Source organism: Carya illinoinensis, chromosome 4, assembly GCF_018687715.1.
Source record: "Carya illinoinensis cultivar Pawnee chromosome 4, C.illinoinensisPawnee_v1, whole genome shotgun sequence".
NCBI classification, from domain to species: domain Eukaryota; kingdom Viridiplantae; phylum Streptophyta; class Magnoliopsida; order Fagales; family Juglandaceae; genus Carya; species Carya illinoinensis.
In genome coordinates this window covers 32,490,303-32,507,938 of record NC_056755.1, presented here as the reverse complement: position 1 = coordinate 32,507,938, position 17,636 = coordinate 32,490,303, and the positions used below count along the sequence as shown (strand labels likewise).

Here is a 17,636-nt window from a genome sequence, read left to right as displayed (position 1 = left end):
TCCTCCTGAGTTAGTACAAGTAACACTCCACACTCCCCCTAAGTTAATACTGTACTACTCCCCCTCAACAATATCTCCCCCTTTTTGTCACAAGAGGCCAAGGGTCTCAATCATCACCATCGGCATCCTCATCATCCTCATTAAGCTGCCTTTCAATGTCATTGAAGCGTTGGATCACAAGCTACTGTAGATTATCAACTTTAACATTGAGGCTATGAACCGTAGCATCTATAGTATCGAACAGGGCGTCAAGGTGGGCTAGATACTCAAGAACCTGCTAAAGACTAGGTTCCGACGAACCGGGGGCAGAAGTGGATAGTTGAGAGTTGGATGGGGCCGAGGTAGACGGCTGAGAACTAGATGTTCAAGAGCTCGAAGGCTGAGGGGAGGGAGCTGGAGGGTGCTCAACACGGAGAGGGTGTGGAGTTGTGTGAGCACGACTGAGCTAGACCGTCCTACGACCAATAGGAGCCTTAAGTGCAATTCTAGGCTCCTGAGGAAGTAAAGCAACAGACTGGGAGATGGCTAATCGGGTGATTAGACACGGTAAGGGCAAACCAGTTCATGATTTGGAGGACTGATACGCCTCAAGAATAACCCGACATAGAAGACTTCCCAGATCAATGGAGACACCATTGATCAAGGCATATAGTGAAGTGGCACGATCAAGACCCACATCACTATTATGACCAGTAGGATCTAAAGTAGTGAGAACAATCCTACTGAGTATGAGGTGATCAGGTGTAAAACGAGCAGTCGAAATAGGGGTCGTCCCTTCCCGACTACTAGGTTGACCACAAAGACAACCAGCAATGAATTATGGACTAGGAGAAGATTTCTGTGTATAGGGAAACACGGGATAGGACACACGAGGGGCATTTAGCAGATTTGCTATCATGCCTGGAGTTACTCGAAAAACAACGTTCCAGAGACTGACCTCAAACGAGTCATCAACAGACACATAATGAATATTGGAGTAAAACTCCCTAACCAACTCCACAGAAGGAGTGGGATGACTAGTGGTCAATGCTTGCCACTGGCGAGACTCAAAAATGCGAGGAATGATAGTCTCGGTAAGCTCACCTAAAGCCACTTCACGCTCGACTATGGGAGTACGATGAGAGAAGTTCTGAAAATATAACTCCTGAGCTCGTGCACTATAGAAGTGGGCTTGAGCGGGTGCAGGGGGGTTGTGGCGAGGACAAACACCTCAAGACATGGTTTTGGCTGTAGACAGAGTCAACACCATTAGACAAGGCTAAGACTGATGAATGCATGCCAATCATGCTGACACAACAAAGCCAACCGACTATGCAAGACTCGGTGCATGCCCATGTCACTCTTCATTTTTCAAATTAATGATACATGCCTAGTCCAAAGTGACCCATATGCATGCCAATGCCAACTCATATGTATGACCCATATGCATGCCAATGCCAACCCATGTGCATGACTCATATGCAATGACAATGCCAAGCCATTTGCAAGCCAATGCCAACTCATTTGCAAGCCAAGGCCAACCCATATGCATGACCCATGCCGCTTCTAAACTAAAACACCTTCAAACCAAATGCAATCTTAGTCAAACAATGTCCCAAACCTAGGATAGTCATGAAATAGGTATGGGAACAATGCTATGCCAATGCATGATGAAAAAGAGAAAACAAACTTCATTGAGGCATTTTACCAAACACTTGGAGTGCAACCAAGCGAGAACCTCGGGCAACAACCCATGGGAGATTCCAAAACCTCCTTAATACACTCAAATACCCCACAAAGACTCTACAAGAGCTTCAATAAACCAAAAGAATGGAAAACTTTCAAAGAAACATCTCAAATACCCCAATCCAAAACCCATATGCAAAACACACAGAAATACCCAAAATGAATTCAACAAATCATGAAAAAACAAAAGAGAATGGGCTTTTCCTTGATTTGGAGATGATTTTGGAAGGAAAAAACAAGTGGAAATTGATTGATTTCGAGAAAAGAGGAAGAAAAACGCACCGGAGGGGAAAAATTGGAAAACAGTGCACTGTGCTCGAGCGGCGCTGGGTTTTTATAACAGGCGTTCGCTCGAGCGAACTTAAAACCCTCGAGCGGCTGTCGAGCGGTTTTCACTCGAGTGGAGTTGAGCGAGGGTCGAGCGAGACCACCAAAAAAGCATATTTTGCCCAGTTTTGAAGCACACAACACTCACATGACTTGGACAAATACTGGGAATGTCAATTTTCACACCAAGAGTATATATCAAATGTAAAGGAGCATCATATTCCTATAAAACACGTAGGTAAAAACAAAGTATCACAAGTAATGTAGACGTGCGTGTTTAAAGCGTCCTTGTTCAATCAAGAAATTTTAACCGTAAAGCGTGAGCGGGGTTGGGCTGAACATGAAACCATAAGTGCTTGGGAAGCTCATTCAAGACATAGAAAGTCAAACCCAATGCTGCTAGGACCTGAATCTTTCTATTTAAATACTTGTTTCAGTATGATCAAGAAAACAGAAAACTTATTCTGTTTTTCACATTTTTTTTTTAATTTATAGCACATCACTTTTTTCTTTTCCTTTTGATATACCATATCTTTGCACAAGCGAACCATGATGAGGTCATCTAGCCCGTGGTCAATTCTGTATATAGGTAGAGCTTCCTACCACCTTTGATTGCCTCCCCAATAAACTCACAAGTGGTGAAATGTCAATTGACTGTGTTTGGAGTGAAGTGTGTGATGCCAGTCACAGATTACAAGAAATACTCATGTTTCAAACCTTTGTAAAACATAGGTATATGATACAAATCTCAAAAGACACATGCACCTAGATTTTAGAATTAACAACCCCACTATTATATAGTGCAATCATGGAGTGCAAGTACGAGCAGCAAACAACGACAAAGAAACTAGACAACTAACAAAAAAAATCAACAACAAAATAAAACAAAAATGCATGTAATGCATGTAATGCATACCTGTCAGTCTACAGCACCAAAACCATGTGTGGCTTGCGTCTTTCCCTTTTGGATGATCCACCTTGGTATCCATTTTCTTAAGAAGGGCTTTCCAATTCTCTTGGTGTGCCTCCTAAGCTCAAAATAGTTTGGTCGGATGTGACCAATCTTATCACAATGATGACACACGGGGCTTGCTTTGTGAACTCTTTGTCTCAAGAAGGTTGAGACATTCTTGGGGTCATTCATGTAATTCTTACCCCTTCCAGAAGGATAAGCAGTTCTATTGTTAACGAATGCAGGAGCATGCACAAAGTGACTCATTAATTTAAAACAGTTTGGTCTAATATGACCTAGCTTCCCACAGTGATGACATATGGGGCTCATGTTGCGAGTTCCTTGTCTTTTGGGAGGAGGAATAGACTTTTGCACTCGCAAAGACTTCTTACCCTTTTCAGATGGATGAGCCTTCCTTTTCTCAGTCATTTCAGGAACAAACACTGTGGTTTTCACATTTTTACAGAAGGCTTTTGAGCTTGAAGAAGCATCAGGATTCTCTTCAAAATAGCCTAAACCACTCTTATCACTAGAGGACTTTCCTAAAATTAGGAGTTTTTCAAGCTGGTTTGTCCCAATGGAGAATTTCTGCAACTTAGTATTTAACAAAGTTAGCTCATTTTCATGAGTTGTCACTTTATCTTCCAAAGTCACATCCCTCTTTTGTAACTCATCTGTTAGACCAATGGCTTCTCTTAGTTTACCTTGAAGTCCTTCATTTTCTCTTTTGCATAAATTTATTTCCTCACTATGTACTTTATTGAGTTTCCTCAATTTCACACATTCCTTATACAACTTCTCATAGATTTCCTGCAAGTCATCTTCATCCCCGGATTCATTTTCAGAAACACTCTCAATTTCAACCATAGATTCACTGCTATGACTTTTCCCTACAACAGAGGAAGTGAAAGCCATGTAGTTGAGATTTTTCTTCCTGGGAGAACTCTCTTGTGAGTCACTTGACTCAAACTCACTATCAGTCAAGGAAGCAGCATTAGCTTTCTCTTTGGCCTTTTTGTAATTTGCACACTCAAATCGAATGTGACCAAAACCATGACATTCATGGCACTGAATATTGTCCTTGACAACTCTAGTTTCTCGCTTATACCTCCCTTCTTGGTTTTCTGAACTAGAACCTCCATTGAAACCTTTGAACCTTCTCTTCTCCTATCTTGGGTTTTTCTGGGCAAACATTTTCCTGAATTTTTTAGCATAAAATGCTATCTCCTTGTCACTCATTGCAAGTTCATCAGAAGATTCACCAGACTCCTCTCTAACAGCATTGAGGGCTATGGACTTGTTTTTCTTATCCATAGGAAGAGTATATTCATAGGTTTGTAAAGAACCCACCAACTCTTCAATCCTCATGTTGTCCAAGTCTTTACTTTCTTCTATCGTAGTCACTTTGGGATGAAACCTCTCAGGAAGAGATCTAAGGACTTTTCTCACAATTCTATCCTCAGGAATTCTATCCCCTAAATTAAAACGAGAATTGACAATATCATTAAGTTTGCCATAGATGCCATCAAAAGTTTCATCATCCTTCATCCTAAGTTCTTCAAAGTTGGTGGTCAGCATTTGAAGTTTAGAATTCTTTACAGCCTTGGTACCTTCATGGGTAACCTCAAGAATGTCCCATGCCTCTTTGCAATTTTCACACATGGAGATTCTCTTGAACTCCTCCTGGAACACAGTCATGAATATCGCATTCAGGCCTTTGCTATTCCAACTACACTCGTTGACTTCATCCCTAGAGTAATTTTCCACACTCTTAGGGGTTTGGACTCCCTCAATGACTACAACCGGTTGTTTCCATCCCTTTGTTACGGAAGCCCACACTCGTTCATCCACAAACTTAAGGAAAGCTCTCGTTCGAACTTTCCAATATGCATAGTTGCTTCCATAAAAAAATGGTGGAGATGTGAGTGATTGAGACCTATCCATTTAAACCACTACTGCAGGATCACAGGAGTGAACCTACTCTAATACCAATTGAAAACGCAGTGGTTCTACACAACACTACACCTAGAGGGGGGTGAATAGGTGTAATCTAATTTTTATGGCCTTTTGAAAATTAGTCAAACAAATAGTTAATAAATAAATCAAATAGCACACATAATCAACACATGATCTTGATCACGGAGTGGAAACTCATTTGAAGAACATCTTCAAAATCTAAAACCACTCTGGGTGTAAGACATCACCTCAAATCCACTATAGAAATTTTAGTTTGTTACAACCAATTTAGAGACACTCACAAAACCTTTGTAGTAGCTAAACTGGGCTTGCAACACCATTAGTGACCCACTCGATCTCTACACGCATGTAGTGTTGGAACTCCGACCTTCCTATAGCTTCCTACGAGAACCTCTAAATCTCTGCATCAACAGCAGCTCTGGACTCTTCCGGCCAACAAAAATGTCCACTTCAATGGACTCATGTAAGAGTTGATTTTGAGTGTATTGTGGTGGAGAAGTATTTATCCAAGAGAGAATCAACCAAGTAGAGGAGAGGTTGCTTTAAGAAGTTCTTGGAGGCCCTTAGGGTTTTTGCTCTGATTCTCCACCCATAGAACAGAGGTTAAGCGGTTCTATTTTATAGTTCCAATCAAATGAGGAGCTTCAAAACCCTACATCGTAAGAGATCTGGAACATTGGCTCGAGTGAGTGTTGAGCGACACACTCTGCCTGGGTTCGCTCGAGCTCAGTGTCAAGCGAGGGTCGAGCAGTTGACTCTGCCTGGGTTCGCTCGAGCTCAGTGTCAAGCAATGGTCGAGCGGTGCAATCTGCTTGAGTTCGCTTGAGCTGCATGTCGAGCGGTGCAATCTGCCTAAGTTCGCTCGAGCGCCCTGTTGAGCGAGGGTCGAGCGAAGTCACGTGTTTTGACCAATAACGGGAACACTTCAAGCACGCTTCAAGCCTTTCCGCAACAACACTTGTTACAACACTATTTTACACAAGTTTTCACAAGAATATGCCAATACGCTCATTTTTTCCTCAACAAATTGGATTTATTTGGTTGTAATATTTATTTTGTGGAGCTTTCTTAATATTAATTATCGTTTTGATTTTAGGTTGTGTAAATTATTTTTATTGCACCTTTTTATTTCTTGGTTCTTTGTATTTTGGGTTGGACTCTTTTATTTCTCTTTTTCCTATATTTTTGGACCCAAACCCAGCCATTACCTAGCCCAGCTGGTGACCCACAAGCCCAGCCCCTCAACTTACCCAAAACGGCGTTGTTTTAGTGCCTTAGGGTTTCTTCTTCTTCTTCTTCTTCTTTTCCTTCTCCTCCAGCGCCGTCCACCTCCTTCTTTTCTTCCTCTTCATTTCCGTCCAGCTGCTGCTGCTTCTCCTTCCTTCTTCTCTTCATTTCTTTCGGTTTTATCTTCTTTTCTTCCCCTCTTGTTGGGCTAGTTGATCTTCTTCTTCCCTAGGAATTTTTTGCATCTTCTTCAACCTTTGAGCCGAAATCCTTTGTCCATTTTTGTTCTAGTAAATCTGTGAGTCAATGCTTTGTTTTTAGCCACACTTCCATGCTTAGTTTCTTTCTTTTTCTTAGGTTTTTTGAGTGCAAGATTGTGGGTTAACCATTGTGATTTTAGGGTGCATTAATACTCTGTTTTGTGCCGAAAATATGCTTTGATTTGTACCGAAATTATACTCTATTTTTGGCTTCAATTTCTTGCTCGTTTTTTCCTCTTTTTCCTCTAGTAATTTTAGGTCGTAGTTGTGTTTAATAGACTTACTTTCGTGCCCTAATTTTGAGCAAGCCGTGCGTGTGTTCTTGGCCATTGTCTTCCCTTGCCATGTAACTATATTTCCAATCATCATTTTCAAGTTTCGTTTCAGAAGAATCTGTCATTTAAATCGAAAAATTCCACCTTTAAACTCCTTTGTTTTTTAAACCCATTTTAGTCCCAAAAAAAATTGTATTTTTAGTAATTTATTTTCAAGCTAATTTGGGAGTTAGAGTTGGTGTTTGATCTTCTAGAAATTTACCTTTAAAGCACTATAAGTATTTTCCAAACTCTATTTTAGATTTAAATATATTATTACTTTTACAATAAATTCATTGACTAGTTGGTTAATTTTGGACTGAGTCCGAGGAGTCGGGGGTCGGATGGATTGAGCATGGAGTTGTTTGTTATTGTTGATTTTGTTATTTATTGGATGGATTGTGCCTTGAGATGTGCATTGCATAGTGCATTCATGTGCATTTATTAAATTGAGAAAAACTGGTTTTATTTGTGTAAATGGATTTTCGGGTGTGTGTGTATCGCGACCCCAAGTCGGGATGGGGTATTATCTCAGTAGAGCTCCTCTGGTCACTCGGGAGTGGATAATACTGAGTGACATCCCCTGGGTTGTCTTTGGGCGACGACCAGATTGCACGATACGGTAACGCTGTCGTGTCGACTCCGTAGTTCCTAGGCTAGTGGGGACTAGAGGATGGCCTGGTCCAGGTACGCGCTGGGCGCGAGACTGGGCATCGCTTGTTTAGGTGTCACATGCGTAGTCGTTACCTGCGGTGTGACACAGGAGCCAGAGTGTGCGAATGATCCCTAGGGGAGATCATGATGCATGCAATAAATTGGAACGGGTTTTGGATATTGGATACGGGCCATTTTTTGGGAAAATGGCTAGGTTCTAATTGAGGTTTTGTGATCCATTTTCTAGGAAAATGGTGGTTTTCTTGATTTGGGCCATTATTTGGGATAATGGCAAGGATTTGTTTAAAGGATATGTTTTGGGCCAAAATGGGATTTTGGCGTGTGTGGAGAAATGTGGATTTACGAAATATGTGCATTTGGCATTCCTTCATGCATATTGTTGAGTTTAATATGTTTTTATCTTGTGGCATTTGGATCTTTACTTACCTGCGTCACCATTTTGGTACCGAGGATTTTGATGCAGATGTCGAGGAAGAGGAGGAGGCTGAGCCTGAGGAGGCAACTCTGCTGGAGTTTTGACTTGAAGTCTTTGATGTTTAAAATTATCTCTATCGGTTTTTATGGCTTGTATTGTGGTTTCAAACAATATTAGAGGCTTGTAATATTTTATTATGTATGTTTTAATCGGGTTTGTATTAAACAAAAATTATGGTACTTAGTTATAAGACTTTTATTATCCGCTGCGTGTTTTTATTGTACACTTGTTGCATGTACACACACTTGGCACTTGGCAATAGGGTGGTGACCTGTGTTATCATCATCTCGATGTCTCGATTTCTACGTGTTTGTACGTGGGATTTGGGGGCATCACAGATGGTATTAGAGAGGTTTAGCTCTGGGTAAAACCACATGTCCCTGTAGGTGTAGTACTAGAAAGTTTTTAAAGTTGTGATTTGAAATCTATTTTATTTAAAGTTTGCTATTTGACATGTTTTATTTGATTTGAATTTATTTGAGCTAGCTTGTTTGTATTTATTTATTTAGTTATGTTATTGCATGCTAGTATATTTTATTTTCTTGTTATGTGGTTTTGGTTTTGGTTTTATGTTGTTTGTTTTATTAGATATTTAAATGGGGTCAATGGTTGTGTTATGGCAGGAAGATGGTACGATCGACAATACTGTTAGGTATGAATATTTAGCGTAGTAGGCTGAAATTTTTATCGATGTGGCTTGCTGTTATAATATCGAGACTTGAAGGGAATGATATGGTTTAGGCGATCTTTGTAGAGTAGGAACTCATGTCATAATAGGAGGGGGAATTAGCTTTACGTCGCCTAAAATGATTGAGATCTTAGGTTTTGTAGAATTTATGCAATGAGTCTTTAGAGTAGGAGATTGTAAGTTCAACTAACATCAGGAATAAATTGATGAGAATTTCATTTAAGGTTTAAGGTTTTGTGGACTCTAGGAAATGATTTGTTATCAATTAATGTTTTAGATTTTGAAAGTTTTGGGAGGCAATTGTTTTATTATCGGATCTAAGGTCTTCAATCTTGTGGATTTTAGAGAATGATCTTTAGATGATCAAAGGTTTTAGAATGGCTTGATGAACTGCTTTATAGTAAGACTTGAGTTTTAGATACGCGGATTTGGTATGCTAACTCGATCTATCCTAGAGTTTGATTACTCTGTAACCATTACCATAAGGGTGATCAGAGTTAAGTTTTTGATATGGAAATTTTCGAGGAGCGTATTTTCTGAGGTTTAGGTGTATTGCTCTAGTTCAAATATGGTTATTATTATGTTGAAGTTATAGTATTCCTTTTCGTAGATAGAGGTTTCAAACCTTTTAGAGTGCAATGATGGTCCTAGATAGAGTGCACGTACTTGGGTTAGATGGCTATTTTCTGATTTAAGCTTGGGCAGGGAAATGTCGTGGTTTAGTTGAATCCATAAGGACGGAGGCATGAGCCGTGAATGAACTGAGGTAACAACTAATAAGAGCGCAAAGAATCTAAAGTTAAAATGCTATAGGATTTGCGGAATGAGTTTATGGAACCTGAGATGGTAGGTTTAACGAGCATTTGAGGAGTCGATTAAATTGGAACTTTAAGATTTTTGCCTAAAGCAAATTGATGACATTTTGTGAGTTAATTTGTCTACAGCCATTAAGACATCAATTCATCTAATTTAGGTAATCGATGTGTAGATTTTCAAGAAGAGATTTTCTCTATGAGACTCGAAGGTAATGTTTTTGCTGACTCATGAAGAGGGTTGTTTTTTTTAAAAAGTTTTGGAAAATTATGGTTTAGAAGATGCTTATTCTCGAGTTGGGGGTTATAGGGTTGGTAAATTTTAGGAAATGATTCTGTTTAGGTTTCAAGACTAAGGTGGTGTAGGTTAGGAAATAATTTTGTCGATACTAAAAATATAGGTCCATCCGGGGTGTTGGAGATGGTAGTTTATGTGTTGGTATTAAATGAGTATGTTAATTTGAGTGTCGGTATTTTAGTATTTTTGGGTTTGAGGCTGTATGTTCGGCCGACTTTTAGGAATGGATTTTGGCATATTTAAGGATATAAGTTGAGTAGATTCAAGAATGATTTTTGTTGATTTGAGGATATAAGTCTAGATGATGGAAATGGTAGCAGTCGATCACTTGTATGTTGGATGATTATTGGTTTTGGCTGTGAGTTTTTGGTAAGATGATCGAAGTGTACAGTTGAAGTGGGTTACTCAATAGAATAATGGTAGGCAATGATTGTTGTGATTATTCTCAGGAATTAATCGTGACTTGAGTTCACTTAGGAATTTAAATTTGGGAGCTATATTGTGTCTTAGAGACTAAGTGTCTAGTCGGAAGAATTGTAGACATTATTATTTAGTTTGAAGAGTGTTTTTTAGGTCACCATGTGTGGTGTATGATGAAATCTTGGAGGTTGGAATTTAGGCATTAACGGTGGATACCATAAATAGATTTAGAAGGTAATATGGCTTTAGGATCCAAGAGTGTTGTGGAATAATTTTGGAGGATTGAAGATTTGAGTAGTATGGCCTGCCTTGAGATTTAATGGGGATGTGCAATTGAAGAAACTAGTCGTGTAGATACTGGCTTATGGAAGTAGATATAAGTGGGCAAGTTACCAAGAAGGTTTCAATAATGTTTTGGTCAGTTTTATGGTGGTTCATATTAAGATTAGTCATTGTTTTTTTTTTTTTTTGATAATCAGACATTCCATTCATTAAACTCAAAGATCCTTACAAATATCAAGTTGATCAAGCCATATAGCTTGACTAACAAAAGAAGGACAAAAGTCCCACCACATACAAATATCATCAATCAACCAAGCATGTCTTGCTAGAAGATGAGCCACCTGATTGCCTAAATGGTTGACATGTACCACTTTAACTTCTTGAAATGCCGCCATTAGTCTTCGTATGTCTTGAAGAATAAAAGCAAAATCTGTTAAACATTCAGAATTTCCATTCAAGGCATTAACCAAAATCAAACAGTCCGTTTCAAGCATAAGCTTTGGTATACCCCATTGAACACACAACTGTAAACCTCTAAGGAGTGCAACTGCCTCAATGAACTCAGCAGAGGAGACCTCTTTCTCTACCTTTGAACAAGCAACAATAACCTCCCCCTTATGATTCCTCAAGACCACTCCAACCCCAGCTACAGAAAGTTCAGGAAAAGTGGCCCCATCAATGTTCAATTTCAGAAAATCAGATGGAGGAGGATGCCATCTTACCACCTTGCTAATCTTCGGATTCGAAGCATCAAACAGGTGCACCTGTTCATATTCTTTTTCTAAAGCAAGTGCATTATTGACAGTCACATTAAAAGGCATAGAAATATTCTCATAAAGCTGTTTATTCCTTCTATACCAAATTCCCCACGTTATAGCCACAAATCTGGCCAGCAAAACATCAAACCCTCTATCTCGGGCCAAATGTGCCAGATCCCAAAAGGGACAACTCAGATTGCAAGTTATCCATTTGAGTACAAAAAACCCCCCACACATTTCTTACTTCCGAACAATAATACAGAGCATGTGCAGCATCTTCCATACCTTGATTACACAGTACACAGGTTGCATCATCCAAAACATGTCTCTTCTTCAGATTCAGATAGGTTGGAAGCTTCTCCTGGCATGCCCTCCATGCAAAAATCTTCATCTTTTTTGGGAGTTTCAGATGCCATAAAGACTTCCAAAACACAGCTTCAGAACTGCCACTAGAAGACTGCCCATATAAAAGATGGTGATGCTGTTGAATAAATCGATATGCACTCTTTACAGAAAAACTACCATTCTTTTCATGACTCCAATACAAAGAGTCTTCAGAATTTACAGAAATATGTAGTTTTAAAATCTGTTGAATGAGATTTGGATTGAATAGAGCTCTCATCATATGAACATTCCACCAACCTGTATTTGCATCTATCAAAGAATTAACTTTTAGGTTCTCATCAACCTCAATCAAAGCTGAAACACTTACACCTTCCGGTAACCATGGATCCTTAAAGATACGAATAGTTTGCCCATTCCCCACACGCCACCTACACCCTTTTCTCAAACAATCAAGCGCTTCCAAAATTCCTTTCCAAACATAAGATGAATTAGCACCCGCTTTGGCTTCAAACAAGCTTGAACTCGGAAAGTACTTGGCTTTATAAACTTTGTAAAGAAGAGAATCCTCATTTCTTAAAAGCCTCCACCCTTGTTTTGCCAAAAGAGCTAAATTAAAAAGATGTAGATCCCGAAAACCCATCCTTCCTTGGAATTTTGAAACACACAACTTCTCCCAACTACACCAATGTATTTTGTTTTCCTGAGATTGATCACCCCACCAAAATTTTGCCATCATCATCTCTAGCTCATGACACAACGTTTTAGGAAACAAAAAACAACTCATGGCATAAGTAGGGATAGACATAGCAACAGCTTTTATAAGCACTTCCCTACCCCCTTGAGATAACAAATTCCCCTTCCATGCCTGTAACTTCTGCCACACTCTCTTTTTTATATCAGAAAAAGCTTGTTTTTTTGACCGCCCTACCATTGGTGGCAGCCCTAAATACTTCTCATATTGCTGTGTAAAACTACCACCCCACAACTGCATAATATCTCTTTTCAGGTCATCTTTCACATTTTTGCTAAAGACCATAGAAGTTTTTTCCTTATTGATACATTGGCCCGAAGCTCTCTCATACTTACTCAACAAACATTGGATCTTCATATTTGTACTCACATCAGCTTTACAAAAAAAGACACTATCATCCGCAAACAGCAAGTGATTAATTCTAGGAGCACCTCTACAAATCCTTATCCCATCCACCCCTTCTCGACCCACATTCCTTTTCAGCAATGAAATAAGACCTTCCGTGCACAAGAGAAACAAATAAGGTGATAACGGATCCCCTTGCCTAAGACCCCTAGAAGGAATAATAGGGCCTTTAGGATTTCCATTGACTAAAACAGAAAAAGAAACTGTTCTAACACAGAGCATAACTAAAGAAATCAGTTTCTTATCAAAGCCAAGGGACTCCATAATCTTTTCTAGAAACATCCATTCCACCCTATCGTATGCTTTACTCATATCAAGTTTGAGAGACATAAACCCCTTCCGACCCTTTCGCTTAGTACGAAGAAAATGTAGTAACTCATATGCAATAAGAACATTATCAGAAATCTGTCTACCAGGAACAAATGCACTTTGAGAATCAGAGATGACATCCGGCAAAATCCTCTTAAGTCTATTTGCAATAACTTTAGAGAGAATCTTATATAGCACATTACACAGGCTAATAGGGCGAAAATCTGCTACCTTTGAAGGAGAAACTTTCTTTGGAATTAAAGTAATGAAAGTATGGTTTAAACCTTTAGGAAACATGCCAGAATTCAAAGCTGAAAGTAAAGCAGTGGTGATAGAATTACCTATCACACCCCAATATTTCTGAAAGAAAAGAGGGGACATACCATTAGGCCCAGGGGCCTTAGAGGGATGCATCTGTTTTAAAGCTAACTCAACCTCCTCAGCAACATAAGGTTTTAGCAGGTCCTCGTTCATCTCAGCTGTGACTCTAGCCTCAACACCCGAAAGAATATCCCCCATATCCACCCAATCGGCAGCAGTGAACAGATTCTGAAAGTATTCAGTAATTAAAGCATCCATCTGATCCCCTTTTTGCCAACAACCAGATTCATCTTGCAACTGCATAATACTGTTCTTTCTTCTTCTAGTAGAAGCCTTAGAATGAAAATACCGAGAATTACAATCCCCTTCTCTAAGCCACTTTACTCGAGATCTTTGCTTCCACATTAATTCATCCCTTTCAAGCCATTTTTGAACCTCAAGGCAAGCTTGCTTATGTTCCTCTAGAGAAAGTGATCCCGAGTCATTCGCTTCTAAACATTGCAACTTCCGTTTTGCATTAGCTAAATTCTTCTGCACATGGCCAAAAGAAGTCTTGTTCCATCGACCTAACTCAATAGCACAGCGAGAAATCCTTCCCATAATCTGATCCAAAGAGATAGAACCATTTCTCTGACACCAAGCCCTCTCAATAATCGAAGAACATTCCTTTTCTCCCACCCACATAGCCTCAAATCTAAACAGCCTCCTGTTCCTCCTTCTAAACAAAGCCCCTTCAGTATCCAACCATAACGGGATGTGATCAGAATAAGCTGCAACACCATGTGAAACTCGAAGATTTAGATAAATTTCACACCACCAAGAGTTGGCAAGGAATCTATCTAACCTTTCCTTCACTAAACCCTCCTCTCCCCTACGGTTACTCCAAGTAAAAGGGGCCCCTTCATAACCCAAATCTCTCAGGTGGCAGTCCGATAAAACTGCTCGGAACTCCGTCATCTGTGATTCACTCCTTATGGTTCCACCCAATTTTTCAGAATGATCTAAAATCTCCAAAAACAAGCCATGGTAAATTAACCCCACGGCCCATAAATTTCAAAAGCCTCCAAAACTCAGACTGCTGCCCACTCTCGGGGTGACCATACACCCCTGTCAACAACCATTCCACTCCATCACAGTTTTTAATAGATGCATGAATATGGTTTCTAGAATAACTAACAATCTTCAGATGAATGTTATCCTTCCAAAAGAGAGCCAAACCTCCACTTCGACCCACACAGTCTACACCCAAACAAAACCAAAAACCCAACCTCAACTTACAGAAATCCAGTCTACGTGATGATACTTTCGTTTCTTGCAAAAACAGAATATCGGGACCTTCACACGTGATTAAATCACGTAAAGAACGAATACTCCGTGGGTTCCCAAGCCCACGGAGATTCCAAGATAAAATCTTCATTGGACCCGGCGGGGCTGATCATCAGCCTCCGCCGTTCTCTCATTAACCAACTCCACCGAAACAGAGGAAGGGGAAGAAAATTTACCTCTTTTAGCTTCAGCTTCCACAATCGAAATACCCTTCCTTTTCCTTCCATGATTTGAACCGAGAAGCCCTTCCGACTGAAGGACAGAAGTTTCCGCAACCCCAGTCACCAACCTGCCTTCATAAGCCTCGGTTTGAATCTTCCGCAGTGCCCTAGAACCGACTCGCTGCCCCTTACTCCTTTGAACACTGCTTCGGGAGCCAGACCCACCAACAGGTTTAGGAACTATGTTACCCGATGGGCCAGAATCCAAGCCCATAAACATGTGAGAGGCCTCCAACACCGGAACATCCATAAGCCCATCCTCCAAGTGATTCCTTTGAACGACATCTAAGACCACCGTTTCAGACACTTCCTTATTTAAGCCTCCTACATCCACTGATGACTCCAAAATAGCAACCTCCTCATTCAACGCAGATGGCGTAATCGTCGGGACAGATGAAGATCCTTTATTTCTAGAAATATTGGCCCCTTCGAGATCCGGATTTTTCTCCCCCACCGGTTCCGTAACGGACTCAGCTCCACTACCCTTTCCGTTACTATCCTTCTGTGAAACTGTCTCAACCGGATCAGGCGTCGCCGCCGCTGCTGTTGCCGTAGTAGCCATAGAATTTGCACGTCCTCCGCTCCTACGAGAATTAAGAAATCCCACCCGAAGCCAAGGACCATATGGGAGCCTCTGGGAATCAACTTGATTAGCATCAATACCCTCACATTCTTTTAAGGAATGACCCAGAATGCCACAGTTGAAGCATAGGTCCGGTAGCCGTTCATAAGAGAACCTCACCCAGCAGGACACCCCCTCCTCCACTATCATACGTTTCCGACGTAAAAGAGGTTTGGAAATATTGATGAGAACCCTGACTCGCATATATTCCCCCCACTCCATCTCACCGTTGTCCAAATCTACTTCTAAAACCTCCCCCAACGCACCACCAACTAACCTTCCGATATACTCATTACGGGCCATTAACGGTAAATCATGCAAACGGACCCAGAAAGGAGCATGCACCAATTCTATCTTACCAATCTGCAACCTCCCGTCGAATTCTTTCAACAATACCAGATGCTTGTCGAAAGACCACGGACCCTCACGCATAACCTTGAGTTTATCTCTCATATCATCAAACTCAACCAACGTAAACTCGGAATTGAGATCACGAAATTTCACACCCTTAACCGGACGCCAAATTTTCCTCATCGTCTGCTTAAACGCCTCGTGATTATAATGCTTTTTGATCAAAAGCTTCATAATCAAACAGTTAGCCCCACGTTCTAAAACATCCCCCAGCCGACTAATCTCCACCGAAACTGCTTCATTCTCCTTCTCAGTTAACGACAAGCTTGCATACAATTCGTCTAGAGCATCCGCCATGCCGAGCACCTCGTACGAGAGACGAGAGAAAAACCCCTACTCTAGACGAGAGAGGAAACCTTAAGATTAGTCATTGTTAGGTTATATGATATTCAAAATTTAGGTGATGAGCTTTTAAATATAGATTGTCAGGTAAAAGTTTATAGTCGCTCGTGTGGGTTGGTCGATATAGTTTCGAGCCTTTTAGGTTATGTTCCTTACCAGAGATGTGGCAGTTTTATTTTGAAAGGATGATGCTCGTTTTCATTTTGGGATATTGAGGTTGATGGGTATTGATTTATGTTAACAATCATGGATGTATTTTTGCGGAATGTTGATTTTTGATTAGGGCAGCGATGGCCAACTGAGGAATGAGTGGAGATTTGTGATTTTCGGAGGTATATTATTTTCTATAGAAATGTGGTAAAGGTTTTCTTGTGATTAGGTGTGGATTGAGCTTGTACTTAATGATGTTAATTTATGAGGATATAATCTTTATGTATTTTGGCGAGTTATCAGAGTGCGCGCGAAAGCATCATTTTTGGAAATACTTAGATATTCAAATTTTGTGTTGATTTTGAGGAATTAGTAGTGATTCGAAGTTTTAATGGGAGATTAATCATTTGGTAGTGCAAATTTTGTTTATTGATGGTTAACTTTGGAAGTGGCTATTAGGTTACCAAAGTTGGAATAGGATCAAAGTTCGGAAGGTAAAGCATAGATGTCGTTGATATTAGCAATTTATGGTGTGAAGATAATCACTATTGGAATTTGTTGGGAGTTGTTGATGATAAGTATCTCTCAAATATGTTCGGAGTTGTATCTTGTATCTTATTTTGGCGCTGATGTTTGACCTCACAAATTTCGAGGACAAAATTTTTTTGTAACGGGGGGAGGATGTGACATCCCATTTTTACGTGTATTTTTACTGAAAGAGTATTTTAATTTAATTAAAATATTAGTTCTTTTATTTTAAATTATTGTATTTTAATTGGATTTATTTAATTGTAATATTTGTTTTGTGGAGCTTTCTTAATATTAATTATTGTTTTGATTTTAAGTTGTGTAAATTATTTTTATTGCACCTTTTTATTTCTTTGTTCTTTGTATTTTGGGTTGGACTCTTTTATTTCTCTTTTTCCTGTATTTTCAGACCCAAACCCAGCCATTACCCAGCCCAGCCCATGACCCACAAGCCCAGCCCCTCAACTTACCCAAAACAGTGTCGTTTTAGTGCCTTAGGGTTTCTTCTTCTTCTTCTTCTTCTTCTTTTCCTTCTCCTCCAGCACCGTCCACCTCCTTCTTTTCTTCCTCTTCATTTCAGTCCGGCTGCTGCTGCTTCTCCTTCCTTCTTCTCTTCATTTCTTTCGGTTTTATCTTCTTTTCTTCACCTCTTGTTGGGCCGGTTGATCTTCTTCTTCCCTAGGAAATTTTCTGCATCTTCTTCAACCTTTAAGCC

The 17,636-nt window shown here is 40.0% G+C and overlaps 1 protein-coding gene across 1 annotated transcript; it reads right to left on the bottom strand.

Annotated features, from left to right (window-relative positions):
• Window positions 1–10,647: 10,647 nt before the first annotated feature.
• LOC122306423 lies at window positions 10,648–14,278 on the bottom strand. Its single transcript, XM_043118850.1, has 2 exons — window positions 11,451–14,278; window positions 10,648–11,284 (listed from the first exon to the last, which is right to left on the bottom strand). Exons 1-2 carry the CDS (start codon window positions 14,276–14,278, stop codon window positions 10,648–10,650), a joined length of 3,465 nt encoding a protein of 1,154 aa, XP_042974784.1.
• Window positions 14,279–17,636: the final 3,358 nt, after the last annotated feature.

What these genes read in the sequence shown, in the direction of transcription:
- LOC122306423 (XM_043118850.1), bottom strand. Translation starts at nt 14,278, where the DNA reads ATGACGGAGTTCCGAGCAGTTTTATCGGACTGCCACCTGAGAGATTTG. An exon ending in GAAGATGCTGCACATGCTCT is followed by an intron (nt 11,285 to 11,450) that starts GTATTATTGTTC and finishes AATTTGGTATAG; the next exon opens with AAGGAATAAACAGCTTTATG.